At 48.0% G+C, this 21,388-nt stretch overlaps 1 protein-coding gene and 1 long non-coding RNA gene across 2 annotated transcripts in view; one reads left to right on the forward strand and one right to left on the reverse strand.

The window, feature by feature from the left end:
* Positions 1–6,118: 6,118 nt before the first annotated feature.
* LOC140428475 (uncharacterized) overlaps positions 6,119–21,388 on the forward strand; it is a 122,394-nt gene continuing 107,124 nt past the window's right edge. The window contains exon 1 of the long non-coding RNA XR_011948790.1: positions 6,119–6,292. This is a non-coding gene — a long non-coding RNA (uncharacterized lncRNA). The remainder of the gene's footprint in view (positions 6,293–21,388) is intronic.
* On the reverse strand, positions 11,062–21,089 carry LOC140429255 (uncharacterized). The gene is made up of 5 exons (XM_072516031.1): positions 21,080–21,089; positions 17,596–17,946; positions 14,628–14,972; positions 13,335–13,676; positions 11,062–11,193 (listed from the first exon to the last, which is right to left on the reverse strand). The coding sequence occupies exons 1-5, from the start codon at positions 21,087–21,089 to the stop codon at positions 11,087–11,089; spliced, it is 1,155 nt and encodes a 384-aa protein (XP_072372132.1). The 3' UTR covers positions 11,062–11,086.

Consider the following 21,388-nt stretch of genomic DNA (forward strand, 5'->3'; position numbering starts at 1 on the left):
CTGAACCGCCTCCAATGGAATAATATCTTATCTTAAATAATGGACCAAATCTGTTCACAGCTCTCCAGATGTGGTCTCACCAGCACCTTTGGAATGACCTCCAATTGGCAAAAACGAGGTAAACAAAGAACCTTGCGGAGACCAGCTGCCGCACTCGGAGGGTAAGCTTGCTCTTTCAAAAATGCCTCTTTTTGGGAAGTTGGATGCATTTGACCCGACTATTGAGGACTGGTCCCAGGATGTGGAGAGAATGTGTTACTTTTTCCAGGCCAATGAGATAACGGAGGATGGAAGGAAACAGGTTCTACTGCTGTCGGCGTGCGGACCCTCAGCCTTCGCCATTATACGTCGTCTAACTTATCCCGATACGCCGGACACGATACCTTTCCAAGAATTAACAAAATTGGTGGAAGAGCACTATGACCCAAAACCACCCCTCATTTTGGGTAGGTACAGATTCTACACAACGAAGCGGGAAGACAGAGAGTCAGTCACAAATTTCTTGACCCGCCTGAGAAGGCTGGCGGAAAAATGTGAGTTCGGCTCGACGCTAAATGAAATGCTTCGGGACCGGTTAGTGTGTGGCATAAATGATCTCCAAATACAGAAGCGCCTGTTGGCAGAAACGCAGCTAGACTGCAGGCGGGCGTTACAGCTCACACTGTCCCTGGAAAAGGCAGCAAGTGGGGCACAGGAACTACAGGGCATGCCAATGGAGGTAGATACCTGGGAGAGGGACTACCACAATGGGTCCAGCTACCAGATAGCCGCCCTCAGGAAAAGCCTGAGGAACAGAGGGCCAAAGAAAAACCCCAGAACTGCCCCCAAGTCTGCTAGGACTAACTGGAGACAGAGGGAACAACCGGCTGAGGCTCCCCCAACAGAGAAGGACCGTTTCTGGCACCAGACAGAGTGGGGTAACAGCGACAGAAACCCTAGAAGGAGGTGGCAAAAGAGGAATAGCAGGTGGGGACGCAGGGAGGTACACAACCTAGATGCCCCATCCTCCTCCGAAGGGGAACAGTTCTATAATATTGCGACAAAGAAAGCAGAACCTATTAAGATTACCCCCTGGGTGGACGGTCGGACGACAATAATGGAAATAGACACGGGTGCGGCCGTATCAGTAATGGGAGTGGCAGCATTTTAAAAAATCAAAGATGGACTCCAGCCACTAACCCGAACAAAAACATCGACAAAACTTAAAACCTTCATGGGGGAACCCCTGGAAGTTCTAGTCACGACTCATGGACCCGTGGAATATGACAAACAATTGCTCAGATTACCATTGACGATAGTAGAGGGCTCCGGACTGAACTTAATAGGACAGAACTGGCTGAAAGACCTAAACTTAGATTGGATGAAAATTTTCCAGAGTGGAAGCGGGCAGTTGAGTGGAGTACTCCAAAAATACCCGGAGGTCTTCCAAGAAGGTTTGGGGGAAATTATAGGCGCCAAAGCAACTTTGCACGTGGACCCAGAAGCCCTTCCGAAATTTTGTAAGGCCAGGCCGGTACCTTTTGCATTAAGGAAGAAAGTAGATGTCGAAATAGAAAGGTTACGGCGCGACGGCATTATCAGACCAGTACAGTTCTCGGAATGGGCAGCGCCGGTGGTACCAATTTTGAAGCCAGACGGCTCGATACGTCTCTGTGGAGATTTCAAACAGACAGTAAACAAATACGCACTGCTGGACAAATACCCGATCCCGAAAATAGACGACCTATATGCCAAATTGGCAGGTGGGCTTTTGTTCACGAAACTGGACATGAGCCACGCCTCCCTGCAGTTAAAACTGGACAAGGACTCCCAGAAGTTCGCTACGATCAACACCCTGAAGGGACTTTTTCGTTATACTAGGCTACCCTTCGGAGTGTCATCAGCCTGCGCTATATTCCAGCGTACGATGGAAAATATTCTGCAGGGACTACCGCAGGTGGCGATTTGTTTGGACGATGTCTTAATCACGGGTAGGACAAACAGGGAACACTTAAGGAACCTGGAGGAAGTGCTCAGGCGTTTCGCAAAGGCAGGCGTACGGCTGAAAAGAGAAACATGTGTTTTTCTGTCCCCACGAGTGACGTACCTGGGATATAAAGTAGACGAGTCGGGCTTACACCCATTGGCAATAAAAGCCCCAGCTCCCACCACAGTCCAGGAGCTACGATCATTTCTAGGATTGGTAACATATTGTGGCAAATTTATTGAAAATAGGGCGTACATCCTAGAACGCCTCCACCAGCTACTAAAAAAGGGACAAGAATGGAAATGGTCCGCCCGCCAAAACCGAGCATTTAGGGACATTAAGGAACAGCTGCCATCCGAAAATGTCCTCGAGCATTATGACCCAAGGAAGGAGTTGGTGGTCACGTGTGACGCATCACCTTACGGGGTAGGAGCCGTCTTAGCCCATCAAGGAAGGAATGGGGAAAAACGGCCAATAGCCTATGCTTCGAGGACCTTGCCGATGGCTGAGAGAAAGTACGCCCAAATCGAGAAGGAAGGACTGGCGGTGATATTTGCAGTAAAAAAATGTCACCAGTATCTGTACGGGCGGAAATTCACCATAGTGACGGACCATAAGCCGTTATTAGGGTTATTAAAAGAAGACAAGTCAATACCCCCGATTGCATCAGCTAGAATCCAATATACTGGCACCGTATAGATACGTTCTGGAGCACAGACCGGGAACGCGAGGAGCAAATGCAGATGCTTTGAGCAGACTTCCCCTCCCCGACACCCCACCGCTAATACCGAAAGTAGAGGAGACAGTCATTACTCTAAATTTTTTGGCCACCCTACCAGTGGACGCACAACACATTCGGTTGTGGACACAAAAAGACCCAGTTTTAGCCAAGATGAAGCATTTACTGCTAACAGGGGAACTGGAGAGACCAGTGGAGCCCCAGATGCACCCATACTGGAGCAGAAGGGACCAAATAACCGTAGAAGACGGTATCCTATTATGGGGAGCCCGGGTAATAGTCCCAGCTCAGGGCCGTCGGGCAATCTTAACCGAGTTACATCATGGACACCCAGGGGTGTCTAAAATGAAGATGCTCGCTCAAAGCTACGTTTGGTGGCCAGGATTGGACACAGACATAGCAGCCTTGGTACGTCGGTGCCAGGAGTGCCAACAGGGGCAAAGAGTGCCACCAGCTGCACCATTGCACCCGTGGGAATGGCCAGGCAGACCGTGGACCCGCCTGCATATTGACTACACAGGCCCATTAATGGGCTCAATGTTTTGGGTGATAGTGGACGCCCACTCCAAATAGTTGGACGTCCACCGGGGAACGCGGCAAGCACAGCATCGACAATTGAAAAACTCAGGGCCTCGTTTGCAACACATGGACTTCCGGAGGTAGTGGTGTCGGACAATGGAACGGCATTCACAAGTGGGGAATTTGGAAAATTTCTAAAGGGAAACGGAGTCCGCCACATCAAAACGGCCCCTTACCATCCAGCGTCCAACGGCATGGCAGAGAGAGCGGTCCAGACACTAAAAGCGGGACTCAAGAAGCAGCCAGCAGCGTCAATGGACACAAAGCTCTCCCGCTGGCTGTTTGATTACAGGACAACACCGCATTCCACAACGGGCATACCGCCAGCTGAACTCTTAATGGGGAGGTGGCTGCGAACGAGGCTGAGTCTCCTTTTCCCAAATTCAACGGGGAAAGTGGAGAAACAACAGGAGGTCCAACGCAGGGGGCATGATAATAGTCGGCAGCAGAGACATTTCCAGGTGGGGGCACCGGTTTGGGTCAAGAATTATGGGAATGGACCAACGTGGGTCAAAGGCACGGTTGAGTCCCAAACAGGGCCCATGTCATATGAAGTTTCAATAGAAGGTAAGGTGCTGAAGAAACACCGAGACCAAATAAGGGCAGCGGAACCACACCTGGAGGCAGTCGAAGCAGGACCGCCTCAAGCTGGGATAGCTCAGACGGGAAAGATACCCACACCCCAGCCCCGAGCAATTTCTCCAGACCCCGTCATCCAGGCGTCAGAGTCGGAGATGGACACGTTTGACAAGGCCGCCGCGACACCTCTCCCCGAGGAGGAGGAAGTACAACTTCCAAGGAGGTCGTCAAGGAAAAGGCGGGCACCTATAAGGTACACCCCACCCACGTCGGAGAACGCCCCGGCGGACGACATAGAGGTGACAGACCCGGACAGGAGGAGCAGGAAGAAGCTCAGAGGAATGCCAGCTGGCAGGAATTCCTCGGACCTTTGCGGGGGGGGTGGGGTGTAATGACATCCAATTGGCGTTATTGGTTGGCCAATTGGAGTATGAGCTCCCTCAATGATAGCTCATTGAGGGGGCCCATATAAGCACCTGTGTCGGCTTTATGACGCAGTCTTAGGTTGACTGGAATGCTAGTAGCCCTGTTTGGAGCTGCTCTTGTATATAAGTTATTGCAAATCAATACTGGTGTAGTGACGGAACCCCTGCCTCCTGTGGATTATTACAACCTTGTACAGTTGCAGCAAGACTTCCCGACACTTATACTCCAACCCCAGTGAAATCAGGGCCAACATTCCATTACCCTTCCTGATTACCTGCTGCCCCTGTGTGCTAGCTTTTTGTGTTTCCTGCACAAGTCCCCCAATGTCCCTTCGTGTTGCAGCTTTATGCAGTAGTTTACATTTAAATAATACTCTTTATCCCTTCCAAAATGAGCACATTGTCCCACTTTATACTCCTGTGGTATTATAGGTATTACGGTACCTGATAGGCTAAAGCACCATTGGTGGAAATTGTCTGCTTTCCATTGGTTAGAATGTAAGATAGCTCCACCCTACTCGGCGGGGTATAAGAACCAGTGCCGCCCCAGCAGCCTTCATACTGTACCTGAGCTGCTGGGGGAAACATCTAGCTTATTAAAGCCTTCAGTTGGACTACAACCTCGCTTTAGTGGTCATTGATCGTACATCAATTTAATTAGCTATTTTTTTTAAGTAGAAAGGATGAAAGGTGTGTATGTTTTTGTGAGTGTGTTTGTATGTCATTTGTGTGTGTGTGTATGTGTTTCTGTGAGTGTGTGTTTGTTTTTATAAGTGAGTGTGCGTGTATCTATTTCTGCGTGTCAATTTATGTGTTTCTGTGAGAGTGTGTTTGTCTGTATATGTGTGTTTCCGTGAGTGAGTGTGTTTCTGAGTGTGTGAGGATTTCTGAGTGTGTGTCTGTTTCTGTGAATGAGTGGATGCATTTCTGAGTCCATGTTCCTGTGAATGTCTGTTTTTGTGTTTCTGAGTGTGTGTGGGTTTCTGTGAGTGAGTGTGTATGTGTGTGTCTGAGTGTGTCTGTGTTTCTGAATTTGTGTGTGTTTGTGGGAATGAGTGTGTGTGTTTCTGAGTGTTTATGGGTGTTTCTGTGAGTGAGTGTGTTTGTCTGTGTTTGTCTGAGTGTGTGTACATGTGCTTATGTGTGTGTGTCTGTATGAGTGTGTGTGTGTTTTTGAGTGTGTGTGTTTGTGAATGTTTGTGTGTGTCGAATGATCACCATGAAACCATTGTTGATCATTTTGAAAATCCATCTGGTTCACTTATTCGTGAAGGAAATCTGCCACCTTTTCCCGGTCTGGCCTGCATGTGACTCCAGGCCCACAGCAATGTGGTTGACTCTGAAACACCCTCTGAAATGGCCGAGCGAGGCACTAAGTCCCAGGGTAACTATAGACGGGGAATAAATGCTGGACCCAGCCAGTGACACCAACATCCCAGGGAAGAATATGTTTAAAAACATTCTATGCAGCGTTGCTGTTTTGGGTCCATTTTGAGTGAATGTTTCACCGTTTATACAGAAAGTGACAGAAATCAGCTGCTTTTCCCGAATCCATGATATGTGGCAGTGAGTTCTCCCAGTGAGACAGAGAAGACAGCCAGAGTGAGACAGCAAAGAGTGAGTTTGGGAATTTGAATCGAGGTGGGAATTGAATTGAATTAAATTGAATCAGTAAGGCAGCTCCTTTTAAATTTCAGGAGTTTAAATTAATTTAAATTAAGCGAATATTGTGCAGTGTAGGTTAACAAGGGCTGCCCCACCCACTCACATAACTGGTTGGCAGTTAAGTGTCAGTCACTTTAATCTACTTTGATCTAAAAGCAGGTGGGGGAGGGGAGTCAATTCAGGACAGTTTAAAAAGAGCCACTTGTAAACTCACTCCCAGTGAGTTCTCCCAGTGAGACAGAGAAGACAGCCAGAGTGATGCAGCAAAGAGTGAGTTTGGGAATTTGAATCGAGGTGGGAATTCAAAGCTGGGTGGGGAGGAAGTGCTTTTTGTGACTGGTAAGTAGTGTTTCTGTTTTTCTGTTTATTTTCATTGGTATATTTATTTACTTTTTTCTTCATTGTTTATTTATTTATTTAATTTTTTTGGGGGGGGAAATTGAAATTGTTGAAGTTAACCGAAGGTTTAAGACATGGCAGGAGATCTCAGACCCGTGTCATGCTCTTCGTGTGCGATGTGGGAGCTCAGGGACACGTCCACTGTCCCTGGCTCCTTCACATGCATGAAGTATGTCCAGTTGCAGCTCCTGTTAGACCGCTTGACGGCTCTGGAGCTGTGGATGGACTCATTTTGGAGCATCCGCGATGCTGAGGACGTCGTGGATAGCACGTTTAGCGAGTTGGTCACACCGCAGGTGAAAGGTACTGAGGGAGATAGTAAATGGGTGACCAAAAGACAGAGCAAGAGTAGGAAGGCAGTGCAGGTGTCCTCTGCGGTCATCTCCCTGCAAAACAGATATACCGCTTTGGATACTGTTGAGGGAGATGGCTCACCAGGGGAAGGCAGCAGCAGCCAGGTTCATGGCACCGTGGCTGGCTCTGCTGCGTAGCTGGGCAGGAAGAAGAATGGCAGGGCTATAGTGATAGGGGACTCAATTGTAAGGGGAATAGACAGGCGGTTCTGCGGACGCAATCGAGACTCCAGGATGGTATGTTGCCTCCCTGGTGCAAGGGTCAAGGATGTCTCGGAGCGGCTGCAGGACATTCTGGGGGGGGGGGGGGTGAACAGCCAGCTGTCGTGGTGCACATAGGCACCAACGATATAGGTAAAAAACGGGACGAGGTCCTACAAGCTGAATTTAGGGAGCTAGGAGTTAAACTAAAAAGTAGGACCTCAAAGGTAGTAATCTCAGGATTGCTACCAGTGCCACGAGCTAGTCAGAGTAGGAATGTCAGGATAGAGAGGATGAATACGTGGCTCGAGTGATGGTGCAAGAGGGAGGGATTCAAATTCCTGGGACGTTGGAACCGATTCTGGGGGAGGTGGGACCAGTACAAACCGGACGGTCTGCACCTGGGCAGGACTGGAACCGATGTCCTAGGGGGGTGTTTGCTAGAGCTGTTGGGGAAAGTTTAAACTAATGTGGCAGGGGGATGGGAACCAATGCAGGAAGTTGGAAGGTAGTAAAACAGGGACAGAAATAAAAGTGTAAGGCAGAGAAGCCATAGTCAAAAATCAAAAAGGGCGACAGTACAAGGTACAGTGACTGAGGGGAGCTCAGTGAATAGGACCAGGAATACTAAAAGGAATAAAACGGGAAGTGAAAACATTAATGGTAAGCGGCGCAGCAGGTTGTTACAGGAAGATATGGGTTCGATGACCAGGAAAATTAGGAGAAAGGTTAAGAGGAAATATAACTTAGGAGAGGTTACTGATCGAGGTGTTAAGATTAAGAACAGAGGTAAAAAAAGCCAACATAAGTGTAATTTACCTGAATGCTCGTAGTATTCGGAATAAGGTAAATGAGTTGATGGCGCAAATCATCGTGAATGACTATGATTTAGTGGCCATTACTGAAACATGGTTAAAGGATGGTCACGACTGGGAGTTAAAAATCCGAGGGTATCAAACTTTTCGGAGGGACAGAGTGGACGGTAAGGGAGGTGGTGTAGCTCTGTTATTTAAGGATGACATCCGGGCAACAGTAAGGGATGACATCGGTGCTATGGAGGATAAGGTTGAATCCATTTGGGTGGAAATCAGGAATAGTAAGACGAAAAAGTCACTGATAGGAGTAATCTATAGGCCACCAAATAGTAACATTATGGTGGGGCAGGCAATAAACAAAGAAATAACAGATGCATGTAGAAATGGTACAGCAGTTATCATGGGGGATTTTAATCTACATGTTGATTGGTTTAACCAGGTCGGTCAAGGCAGCCTTGAGGAGGAGTTTATAGAATGTATCCGCGATAGTTTCCTCGAACAGTATGCAATGGAACCTACGAGGGAACAAGCGGTCCTATATCTGGTCCTGTGTAATGAGACAGGATTGATTCAGGATCTCATCGTTAGGGAGCCTCTCGGGAGGAGCGATCACAATATGGTGGAATTTAAAATACAGATGGAGGGTGAGAAGGTAAAATCAAGCACTAGTGTTTTGTGCTTAAACAAAGGAGATTACAATGGGATGAGAGAAGAACTAGCTAAGGTAGACTGGGAGCAAAGACTTTATGGTGAAACAGTTGAGGAACAGTGGAGAACCTTCCAAGTGATTTTTCACAGTGCCCAGCAAAGGTTTATACCAACAAAATGGAAGGACGGTAAAAAGAGGGAAAATCGACCGTGGATGTCTAAGGAAATAAGGGAGAGTATCAAATTGAAGGAAAAAACATACAAAGTAGCAAAGATCAGTGGGAGACTAGAGGACTGGGAAATCTTTAGGGGGCAACAGAAAGCTACTAAAAAAGCTATAAAGAAGAGTAAGATAGATTATGAGAGTAAACTTGCTCAGAATATAAAAACAGATAGTAAAAGTTTCTACAAATACATAAAACAAAAAAGTGTGTCTAAGGTAAATATTGGTCCTTTAGAGGATGAGAAGGGAGATTTAATAATGGGAGATGAGGAAATGGCTGAGGAACTGAACAGGTTTTTTGGGTCGGTCTTCACAGTGGAAGACATAAATAAAATGCCAGTGACTGATGGAAATGAGGCTATGACAGGTGAGGACCTTGAGAGGATTGATATCACCAAGGAGGTAGTGATGGGCAAGCTAATGGGGCTAAAGTTAGACAAGTCTCCTGGCCCTGATGCAATGCATCCCAGAGTGCTAAAAGAGATGGCTAGGGAAATTGCAAATGCACTAGTGATAATTTACCAAAATTCACTAGACTCTGGGGTGGTCCCGGCGGATTGGAAATTAGCAAACGTGACACCACTGTTTAAAAAAGGAGGTAGGCAGAAAGTGGGTAATTATAGGCCAGTGAGCTTAACTTAGGTAGTAGGGAAGATGCTGGAATCTATCATCAAGGAAGAAATAGCGAGGCATCTGGATGGAAATTGTCTCATTGGACAGACGCAGCATGGGTTCATAAAGGGGCAGGTCGTGCCTAACTAATTTAGTGGAATTTTTTGAGGACATTAACAGTGCGGTAGATAACGGGGAGCCAGTGGATGTGGTATATCTGGATTTCCAGAAAGCCTTTGACAAGGTGCCACACAAAAGGTTGTTGCATAAGTTAAAGATGCATGGCATTAAGGGGAAAGTAGTAGCATGGATAGAGGATTGGTTAATTAATAGAAAGCAAAGAGTGGGGATTAATGGGTGTTTCTCTGGTTGGCAATCAGTAGCTAGTGGTGTCCCTCAGGGATCAGTGTTGGGCCCACAACTGTTCACAATTTACATAGATGATTTGGAGTTGGGGATCAAGGGCAATGTGTCCAAGTTTGCAGACGACACTAAGATAAGTGGTAAAGCAAAAAGTGCAGAGGATACCGGAAGTCTGCAGAGGGATTTGGATAGGCTAAGTGAATGGGCTAGGGTCTGGCAGATGGAATACAATGTTGACAAATGTGAGGTTATCCATTTTGGTAGGAATAACAGCAAAAGGGATTATTCTTTATATGATAAAGTATTAAAACATGCTGCTGTGCAGAGAGACCTGGGTGTGCTAGTGCATGAGTCGCAGAAAGTTGGTTTTCAGGTGCAACAGGTGATTAAGGAGGCAAATGGAATTTTGTCCTTCATTGCTAGAGGGATGGAGTTTCAGACTAGGGAGGTTATGCTGCAATTGTATAAGGTGTTAGTGATGTCACACCTGGAGTATTGTGTTCAGTTTTGGTCTCCTTACTTGAGAAAGGACATACTGGCACTGGAGGGTGTGCAGAGGAGATTCACGAGGTAAATCCCAGAGCTGAAGGGGTTGGATTACGAGGAGAGGTTGAGTAGACTGGGACTGTACTCGTTGGAATTTAGAAGGATGAGGGGGGATCTTATAGAAACAGATAAGATTATGAAGGGAATAGATAGAATAGATGCGGGCAGGTTGTTTCCACTGGCGGGTGGAAGCAGAACTAGGGGGCATAGCCTCAAAATAAGGGGAAGTAGATTCAGGACTGAGTTTAGGAGGAACTTCTTCACCCAAAGTGTTGTGAATCTATGGAATTCCTTGCCCAGTGAAGCAGTAGAGGCTCCTTCATTAAATGTTTTTAAGATAAAGATAGATAGTTTTTTGAAGAATAAAGGGATTAAGGGTTATGGTGTTCGGGCCGGAAAGTGGAGCTGAGTCCAGAAAAGATCAGCCATGATCTCATTGAATGGTGGAGCAGGCTCGAGGGGCCAGATGGCCTACTCCTGCTCCTAGTTCTTATGCTCTTATGAGAGTTGAGATGGGATTTTTAATTGTTTGAGTGGGAACAAAGATAGCAGTTAAGGGTTACTGTATTCACTGTATTGATTTGCATTGTTTACGTGGCGATTGTCAGCTATTTCCTGGTGTGATGTAAAATATAATTTAGTACTCTAAGTAGTCAAGTTTGTTTAATACACCATATCCCTATTTTTCCCCAAATCACTCCTGGTGTGAGGTGTCATTTCATCACAGTTTTACCAAATTAAGATCAAATATTGGGGTTCCTGTCCCGTATCTCATCCACTGTTTTCGTCTGGTCTGGGATTGTAACATCAGATCCTCAGCAATGGGGTTGACTGTTAATTGCTCGCAAGGGAAATTAGAGATTGGCAATAAATGCTGATCTTGCCAACAATGCCCACATCCCATAAACAAACAAAACAAACTATACACAATAACCGAGAGAAACTGAATTATTCTGTCAAAATTACGGGATTGTTATTTCCGAAGCACTATGAATCCGATGAGCAAACTAAGTCCTGCAAATCCCGTAAGAGTTCCCACAATGATCCAGACAAGCTTCGTCTTCTCAGCGTCAGCCGGGTCTGTGAAAGGAAATCACATGTTTACGGTTAAAGGACGGGGAATGGATTTGATTCTCGTCAGTCGGTGACATTTGAAATGGTAAAGTAGAGACATGAAAGCAGGTGGAATTCAGACTGAGCAGATATTTCTATCTGCTGGACACCTGGAATAACAATGTCAGTTTAAACTCAGATCAATTTGATTTATTGATAATGCGGCAGGCCAATCTTATATCACACACTGACCACTTGCTGGCCATTCTGGCTGACTTGGTAACAGTGCAGCAAAGTTCCACAGATGGAAAGAAAACCACCAACAGATCCCCAGTGAGTTCCGTTCTGTATCCTCCTCCGTCCACACCAACATTACACTGTAGGGGAGTGACTTTTGGATAGGTGGTGTGTATTGTGTGACCGACACCACTAATGTGACCAGGCGATCCGTATAAACAAGATGAAGTTTGTTTTTAAACATGGAGGAGTTGAGTTGAGGAAAGGCAGAGCAATGGGGACTGAGATGAAGGTAAAGTTCTCTATATTGGAAGAGGAAATGTCAATGACACATCAGTTAGCAAGATGGAGTTTGTCTAAAAGATTGTGATTGCAAAATTAACAAGGAAGAATGTAGAGAGTTTTAGATTAATGGAACACCCTCCAAAGAGAATTAACCTATTCAAAAAAGTGACTTAAATGTGTGAGTGGGATTGGGACTAAAGTTCAGAGTAATTGTGTTGATTCAGGTCATTGCCAATGTTGGCTGTGATGGGCAGCGTGCCAGGCTGAAAGGGAGCTAATGGGATGGGTTTTGTTTAGTTTATTCCCTCGAGTTACTGACTGGGGTGAACTCTCCTGCTCTTCTTAAGCTACTGTCATGTGGCCTCCTGCATCTCCCATAGAGAGCGGACCAGGGCTTGGTTTAAAGTCTCGTCTGATCATCCTCTGATAGAATTGTTCCGAATTCTCAATCATTTTGCTGAAGCAAATTGAGACAAACTATTCCGACTTGTGATATTCATTCTTCAACACGACAAAGATGATATTATCGGGCCATTATCACATTGTTATTTAGGGAGCTTGCTGTGCACAAATTGGCCGATACATTTCCTACATTTAAATAGGGCCCAAGCTTTACAAAGGGTTTAATTGGTTGTAAAGCACTTTGGGACAACTGGAGATGTCAGTAAAGGTCCGTATGGCTTGGATTTTATGGATGGTGAGAGTTCCTTGCTCATCATTCGGAGAGTCGGCGGGGACGACTCGACAACATTGCTGCCATTTCCTGCTCAAATGAACTCCGGTCCGCATTTGGAAAGAAGTCCCAGTCCGTCCATGCACAGCGCTACAGTGGCTGTAAGAGGTACTGCAGCACTGTGCCTGAGACAATGTTCCAGGAACTGCATTGATGGTAAGTAGCAGTGTTCCCAGAAAGGGGCAGTCCAGTGGCGATTTTGGAGTTTTTAAATGTAAACCTCCAAGATGTATTGAGAAGAAAAGAAAATTTAACCACACACAATTACAATTACACAGTTAAAATTGATTTCACAATATGTTTCCCCAAAAGACTCCCTAATTGATCAGACTCATAAATAAAATTCTTCCAGGCAATACTCCCTAATATATGTTTAAATATCAAAATCCAGTTCATATTAACCGAGGCACAACTGCTGTAACTTGACTAAAAGTATCCCACATGATCTCTCAAACCACGTTGCACTCAAATGTGAAAATCAAAGACCTTCAGAAACTGCTTTTCACAGTCCAATACATTTCCAGACTGCCTGGATGGTTGATTCAAACATCACCTACTCCCAGCCCAGAGCTGTTTCCAAGGGATCTTTCCCCAACAGCCAATCCCCAACCAGTTCAACAGCTCTCCTCACATATCCTTTTCCCTTTCATCTTCAATTCCAGTGTGTTCACTCTGTATGGACATTGTGGGCAATTCCCTTTGTCAGAGCAGAGCAGCAGGAGTAGGCCATTCAGCCCCTCGAGCCCTCTGTTATTCAACTGGGCTATGGCTGAGTGTTGACCTCAGCACCATTTTCCCTCACTATCCTCATAACCCTCAATATCATTGGCACCTAGAAATCCATCAATCAGTGTGTCCTGCACTAGATTATGTGCTCAAGTCTGTGAAGTTGGATAATGTAACTTGTCCTTACTTATTACAGTGAGCTGGGTTCCATTCCAATCGATATCTCCCCTCACTTCATAATAGTAGATGGCAGCGTCACTGGGCTGAATGTTGCTGATTGTCAGAATGAAGCTGTTACTGGACATGTTTCGAGAAGACTGGAAACGCTCGGAGAAGCCAGGACCCCATCGTGTGTTGTTCAGTATCTCATCTGTTAAAATCCACTCGATGTAAGCTGGTTGTTGTCGGTACCAATGAACATCAGAATGTGTCACAGCGGCGTTATACAGGACGCACTGTAACCGTGCACTCTGACCCTGTCTGATAGGTTCTGGGGCAGGAGACTGGATAACCACTGGGGCATCTGCACCTTTGGAGAAACAATATTCATAATTTAAAAGAGTATTTTGGATTTACAAAGTAGCTATGGTAGTTAACCATAGAATCGTTGGTGCCTCACGGCGCCGAGGTCCCAGGTGCGATTCCAGCTTTGGGTCACTGTCCGTGTGGAGTTTGTACATTCTCCCCGTGTCTGCGTGGGTTTCACCCCCACAACCCAAAGATGTATAGGGTAGGTGGATTGGCCACGCCAAATTGGCCCTTAATTGGAAAAAATGAATTGGGTACTTGAAATTGTAAAAAAAACACACAGAATCACTGCAGTGGAGAAAGAGGCCATTCAGCCCATCCAGTCTGCACAAACCCTCTGGAAGAGCACCCTTCCTCGGACACTCCCCCACCATCCAAACAAAATCCTTAAATTGGCACCTATACCCATTTGAAGACCGCATTCCACCACCAGCATCAGGAGGGGGTCTCCCCATTTGGATAAAAACTAACCCACTTCGTGTTTCTAATGGTGACCTGGGGGAGTTCCTCATTGTCAAGTACTGGTTGCCATGACATCAGAAAGGGGGCGGGGGGCCTGTGAAGAGCTACCACCCTGTCCAGGTTGCTAACCCCTCTTCCCACAATCTCAACCTATGACCCCAAACCCTCCCACAATCACCTTTGGTCCGACTCCCTCAGCCTGAGCTTGTTGTGGGCCACTGGTTTGACTGGTGTTTGCAATGTGCAGCTCCCTGTCACAGGCACCATGGCCATGTGGAAGGCCCACCGATGTCTATGTTTGTGCCTGATCCTTCACAAAGGAAGCAACATGAGCCTTTCCCTGGATCTCAGGCCAGTGAGTGAGAGACCCCATCACCTGTATCAAGAAGCGGGCTTTGTGTCCAAAAAATTGTGAACATTTGAGACTTCTGAGAACCACAAGACAGAATATGTGGTGAAGATTAATGAGACTCATGGAAACTGTACTTACTGGTTACATTCAGCTGCGTTCCATTCCCACTGATATCTCCCCACACTGAGCAGTAATAGACGGCAGTGTCACTGGGCTGCACGTTGCTGATTGTCAGGATGAAGCTGTTGGAGTCCATGTGTCTGGAAGGCTGGAAACGCTCAGAGAAACCTGAATCCCGGTCTACATAATTCTTTGCATCAAGTGCTAAAATCTTCTCCCTCTCTTCCCCTGGCAGCTCCCGGTACCAAGAAACTTTTGTGTATCTCACTGCGGCGTTCTGCATGGAGCACTGGAACCGTGCAGTCTGACCCTCTGGGACACGTTCCACACTCGGAGACTGGATAAGGACTGGAGGTATCTTACCTTTAAGAGAAAAATATCAACAATTTATAAACAGGTGCTGAGGTTGCAGTCTGGGCTGATTCTCCGCTTTCCCAGCCGCGTGTTTCTCGGTGGCGCGCTGTTCCCAGGCAGCGCGATTCTGCCTTCCCGCTTGTCAATGGGATTTCCATTGAAGCCACGCCACAGGGAAAGCCCCGGGCGAGGGGGCACTGCCGGCAGCAATCGCAACGGCCAGAGAATTGCAGCCTTTCTTTCTGCTTTTAGTAGAAGTGCCACCCTCCGGTCAGAGACTCGGGGGTCCTCGATCACAGGGTCAGACCCATTATTGACCTGTCAATCCCTCCATGCTCACATAATCCAATGGAGCTTCCCAAAAAGAAATGTGGCGGGATTCTCCACTCCCGCGCCGAAGTGCCCACGCCGACGTGAACACCGTCGAGGTTCACGACGGCGGGAAACTGCACCGATCAGGACCGATTCAGGGCCCGATAATGGGCTAGGAGCGGGGCCGCGTCATCTACACGCGCCAGGCCTTGTCACCGCGTAAAGGCGTCGCCGCATACATAACGCGGCCGGCGCCGCATAACTGGCGTCCCCCGCGCATGCGTGGTTGCCGTCCTCTCCGAGTCCGCCCCGCAACAGGATGGCGGACGGATCTTGCGGGGCCGCGGAATGAGGGAGGTCCTCCTTCAGAGAGGATGGCCCGACGATCGGTGGGCACTGATCGCGGTCCATCCTACATTTGAGGTACCCCCGGTGCAGGATCTCCCCTCCCTCCCCCCACAGGCCGCACCCCCCAGGGTTCCCGTGCTGTCCCCGATGGCAGCGACCAGGTGTGGACGGGGAACCCGCCGTTTCGGCCTGGCCGCTCGCCCTATCCGGGCCTGAGAATAGCGGGGGTGCCGGAGAATCGCCATTTTGGGTGTCTCTGGCGATTCTCCGGCCTGCGGCCCGCGGAACTCGACGGGGCCGATCCCACCGCTTGGAAGAATCGGGGGAGGGCGTCGGACCGGCGTCGCGGGAAATTTTGGTGGCCCAGACAATTCTCCCAACCGTTGCGGGAGTGGAGAATCTCGCCCATGATGTGGGGGTGTGGCTGCCTCTCCAGCCACCCGCTGAGTTCCCATCACCTCCGCAAGATTCCACCCATTGTCCCGGCCGCACTGAAGCCGCCAGTTAATGTGTTCCTCACTCACATTCAAAGTCTGGGGCAACTATTTTGTGGCCCTTGTCCTATTAGCTGAAGGAGTTGCTCAATTCAAGAACAAACCTTTGTTTCTTTAGTCCACATTCCAGCAATTCTCATTGATGATTGGAAAGTGAGCATTGAGCTGCTCAATAGTTTAATAAATCATTGTCGATGCCACCAATCTGTGTGGCCAGGACTGCAGGGAACAAAGCTCAGGAAGAGTTCCCACCTCCGGGAGGGGAGGGCAAAGACAGCAAGCTGGAAAATCTCACACACTTGATGGCCCACACCCTGTGATTCTAAAAGAGATCGATGCAGATTTAGAGAATGCACTCGTTACAAATTTCCCAAATTCCTTCATTTTAGGAACAATCCACGGGGACATCGGCCGGGATTCTCGCTCCGGGCCGCTGAGATCGGGAAACTCGCTGGGATCGGCGCGGGCGACAGACCCGTTCCCATCCTCTACCCTCCCCCCACCCCCGTGCTGTGCTACCCCCCCTCCCCCACCCCCTGCAACCTGAAACCTTCTTCCTCACTATTAACCACCAGCTCAATATTTGTGTCTTTCACAAACTTGCTGGGCGCGATTCTCCACTCCCACGCCGGTTGGGAGAATCGCCTGGGCCACCAAAGTTTCCGGGGACGCCGGTCCGACTCCCTCCTGCGATTCTCCCAAGCGGTGGGATCGGCCCCGTCGAGGTCCGCAGGCCGTAGAATCGCCGGAGACACCGAAAATGGCGATTCTCCGGCACCCCTGCTATTCTGAGGCCCGGATGGGCCGAGCGGCCAGGCTAAAACAGCGGGTTCCCCCCGGCGCCGTTCACACCTGGTCGCTCCCGTCGTGAGCGGTGCGTGAACACTGGGGGGGGGGCGGCCTGTGGGGGGGGGGGGGGGCGAGTGGGGCTTCCTGCACCGGGCTTTACCTGAAATGTGGTGTGGCCCGTGATCGGTGCCCACTGATCATCGAGCCGTCGTCTCGGAAGGAGGACCTCCTTCCTTCCGCGGCCCCGCAAGAGCCGTCGCCCATCTTCTTGCGTGCGGACTTAGAGTGGACGGCAACCACGCATGCGTGGATGACGCCCGTTATGCGGCGCTGGCCGCGTCATCTATGCGGCGCCGCTTTTACGCGGGCGACAAGACCTGGCGCGTCTACATGACGCGGCCCCGATCCTGGCTCATTGTCAGGGCCCAAATCGGTCGGGACCGGGGTCGTTCTGCGCCGTCGTGAACCTCAACGGCGTTCACGGCGGCGCGGCCACTTCGGCGTGGGAGTGGAGAATCGCGCCCAGTACTGATCCTCCCTCCACATTCTCATCTGTATCAAACTTCAGCAATGTCTCTCTCTTTTCATCAAGATTCAAGTTCTGGGCGGTCAAGTCACTGTTTTTAAACTCAGTCTTTGTGCAATAACATTATTTGAAATAAAAGCAATAAAGCATCGACATTACTCACTGGTTACATTCAGCCGGGTTCCATTCCCAAAGACTATTCCCCAAATCGAACAGACGTAGATAGTGGAGTCACCGTGCTTCACATCTCTGACTGTCAGAATGTAGCTGTTACCGGGAACATCTCTGGAAGGCTGAAACCGATCAGACAGACCTCCCACCCGGGAAACTTCGCCATTTGCATCATGGCTCAATATCAATTCCTTACTTTGTGAGCGGTACCAATTTACAGTGTATTTATCCACAGTGTAATCTACATTCTTGCTCTGTAAGTCACACAGAAACGTCACTGTTTCACCCTCAGGCACTTTCACAACTTGAGGAGATTGGATAAGAACCAACCCTGTCACATGACCTGTGAACAGAAAATAACTGAAGATCAGAACAAATCAGAAAATACAAAATAGAAGCTGAAACACAAGTTATTATAAAATCCCGTGTAGATCAGGAATTAATATTGTGCATTGTCATCAGTAACTTGTAGCCCAGTTGCTTTATCCACACCCTGAACTTCACTGTCTCACATCGCACTGTACTGACCAATAATGTCAGCCCAGCATTTTGTGCTCAAAGCCTCGCGTCTCAAGTGGGATTTGAACTGAGCCAAGATGGACACAGTGGGGAGGATTTTAGGGATAGAACGATGTCCTGGAGGTGGGTCAGATTGACCAAATGTGTGCTGGAGTTATGAATGGCTGCTTGCAGGCCTTAGAGCCAGGAGCAGAATGTATTCAGCCAGGAGCAGTGCAGTTTCCTCTGTTAAGCGTGGTCCAAGTTTAAATTATTGATATAAATGGTAAACAAGAGTCATCCCAGCACAGAACATTGTAGAGCTCCAATTCCCGTCTTCTCTCATTCATTTGTTTATTACCTTATCAAAGGAAATCTAAATATATTACATCTACAAGTTTACCTATGTCTACTCTCTTAGTTAGCTCTTCAAAGAATTCTGGTCAGTGGCATGGTAACACAGAGGTTAGCACTACTGCCTCACAGCACCAGGGACCCAGGTTCAATTTTGGCCTCGGGTGACTGTATGGAGTTTGCATCATCTCCCCGTGTCTGTGTGGGTTTCCTCCGGGTGCTCCGGTTTCCTCCCACAGTATAAAGATATACAGGTTAAATAGATTGGCCATGGAAAATTGCCCCTTAGTGTTCGGTTACGGGGATAGGGTGGGGGCCTGACCCTGTGTCATGTGCTCTTTCAGAGGGTCGGTGCAGGCTGGATGGGCTGAATGGCCTCCTTCTGCACTGTGGGGATTCTCTGAGTCTATGAATTGATTTGGTCAAGAATGACACGTCCATTTCAAGTCCTTGTTGACTATTCATTCTTCTGTTTGTTTTTTAGAGACTAGATTTTTTTAGTGGTAATTTCATTATGTTTCATACAACTTATGTGATACCAAATTGTCTATAATTCCCAGGACATGTTATATTTCCTTTCTTAAGTGCAACATTTCTCTTCATTTTATTTTAATTGAGATTTCTAATCACATTGTTGGATGTCATTTCCTGTCTGACTTCACTCTCTTTCCTGGCTTCTTGTGGTTTCGCATCAAGGATCCTATCAGAAGCTGAGAAAGATAAAATCCAAAAGTCTATGAAAATTGATAAAATAATCATCTCCCATTGGGCACGATGGGTAAACTGATCTCCTGACCCAACGATCGTCCAACAATCAAACTGGATCTCGAGAATTTCTGACCCCTTTGAGTTCCCAACGCCCCCTGCAGCCTACGGCAACGTTACTGGAGTCAGGAGCCTCAACGCAAGAGGCAGGGTTCTGACCCTCTGGTGGGCAGAACATTCCAAGGTGGCTTTCTGAGATTGTCAACTCTGCTGAGGCACCGAGTGGGACCTCTTCACATCCCCCTCAACATCACCACAGGATTCCCATTGGGAAGCTCGGATCACTCACACTAATTAGATCAGGAAACATGCTCACAAAATTCCTGACTGAAGCATTGAGGCAGAAAAATGCCTGGAGTTGTGTCAGAGTCACTTCAGCCTTCAGCATCTGTACATTAAACATCCTCCTCAGTGTGCTGACCCCCTCAGCTATCCCTACACCTCCCATTCCCAGTCACACAGCCAGCAGTAAATAGGGGCACACAAGTTTGGGGGAAAGGCTTCAATAGGGTGACTGTTCCTATGAGACGGATCAGGCTCCTCACGGACATGAAAGGGGTCTGGAGGATTCTGGGATGATAATTCAGGAGCAGTTTATGAATGGTGGATTTGAGGAAGAAATCCGCTGGCAAATTAATTCCCTCCATTTAACATTCCAGGACGGAAAATAATCCAATGAAAATCATCCCGCAAATCAGGAGAAATGGGAATTAAAGAATTAACGAGGTTTTGTTAATTTTTAAATCAAATTTAGAGTACCCAAGGAGCAATTTGGAATGGACAATCCACCTACCCTGCACATCTTTGAGTTGTGGGGGTGAAACCCACACAGACACTGGGAGAATGAGCAAACTCCACACAGACAGTGACCCGGGGCCGGGTTTTAACCCAGGTCCTCAGCTCCCTAGGCAGCAGTGCTACGCACTGTGCCACCGTGCCGTCCAACGATGTTTTAAACATGAAGAGTGAGACAATTGTGTCTGTGGATTGCCGGCCGCTGGAGTTTCAGAGTGGGATCACTGAGCTGGGGGCTCAGTGTTGTCTCTGACGCTGTATTTTCCCATTGAACCATGAGAACCCCAAACTATCCCAACTCTTAAACAGGAAAATCTGACTAAAAACACACATCACCCCCAATAACCAGAAAATCAACTCAAAAACATAACGATGTGCAAGCAGCCCCAGGTTACTTACCCACCGCCATACAGAGGGTGAGAGTCAGAGCAGAGAGAGCTGGGCAAAACATTCCAAACAAAGTCCTTTTGCAAACACACAATTCTTGTTTCTTTCACACACTCTTCTATTCGATGTTGCTGTGAAAGATTCCGGGATGTCTCAATATTACTTCCTATTTTTACTTCTAGAGGTGTGACAGCACGGTGACATTGAGGTTATGACTGCTGCCACACAGCGCCAGTCACCCGGGTAGGCAATGCTGCCTCACAGTGCCAGGGACCCGGGTCAGCTGCTATCTCACAGTGCCATGGACCCGGGTCAGCACGGCTGTCTCATAGTGCCATGGACCCGGGTCAGCACAGCTGTCTCATAGTGCCAGGGACCCGGGTCAGCACAGCTGTCCCACAGCGCCAGGGACACAAGTTCAATTCCAGTCTTGGGTGACTGTGTGGAATTTGTACATTCTCCCCGTGTCTGCGTGGGTTTCCTCCGGGTGCTCCGGTTTCATTCCACAGAGAAAAGATGCACAGGTTAGGTGGATTGGTCATGCTGAATTGTCCCTTAGTGTCCAAGGCTATGCAGGTTAGGTGTATTGGCCATGCTAAATTGTCCCTCAGTGTCTAAAGATGTGCAGGGTAGGTGGATTGGTCATGCTAAATTGCCCGTACTATTCAAAAGCTTACATGGTGACATGGGGATAGAAGTTGGGCGGCACGGTAGCACAGTGGTTAGCACTGTTGCTTCACAGCTCCAGGGTCCCAGGTTTGGGTCACTGTCTGTGCGGAGTCTGCACGTTCTCCCCGTGTCTGCGTGGGCTTCCTCTGGGTGCTCCGGTTTCCTCCCACAAGCCGCGAAAGAAGTGTTGTTGGTGAATTGGACATTCTGCATTCTCCCTCTGTGTACCCGGACAGGCGCCGGAATGTGGCGACTAGTGTTAACGTAAGCCTACTTGGGACAATAAAGATTATTAAAAAACAAAATTAAGTGTGGAG

The sequence above is a fragment of the Scyliorhinus torazame genome, chromosome 1 (genome assembly GCF_047496885.1).
Source record: "Scyliorhinus torazame isolate Kashiwa2021f chromosome 1, sScyTor2.1, whole genome shotgun sequence".
Lineage (NCBI taxonomy): Eukaryota > Metazoa > Chordata > Chondrichthyes > Carcharhiniformes > Scyliorhinidae > Scyliorhinus > Scyliorhinus torazame.

Bases quoted from the DNA above. Each gene is read 5' to 3' on its own strand.
- LOC140429255 (XM_072516031.1), bottom strand. The intron at 14,973-17,595 runs GTGAGTAATGTC...TTTCTCTTAAAG, and splicing joins AACCCGGCTGAATGTAACCA to GTAAGATACCTCCAGTCCTT. The intron at 13,677-14,627 runs GTAAGTACAGTT...GTTTCTCCAAAG, and splicing joins AACGCAGCTGAATGTAACCA to GTGCAGATGCCCCAGTGGTT.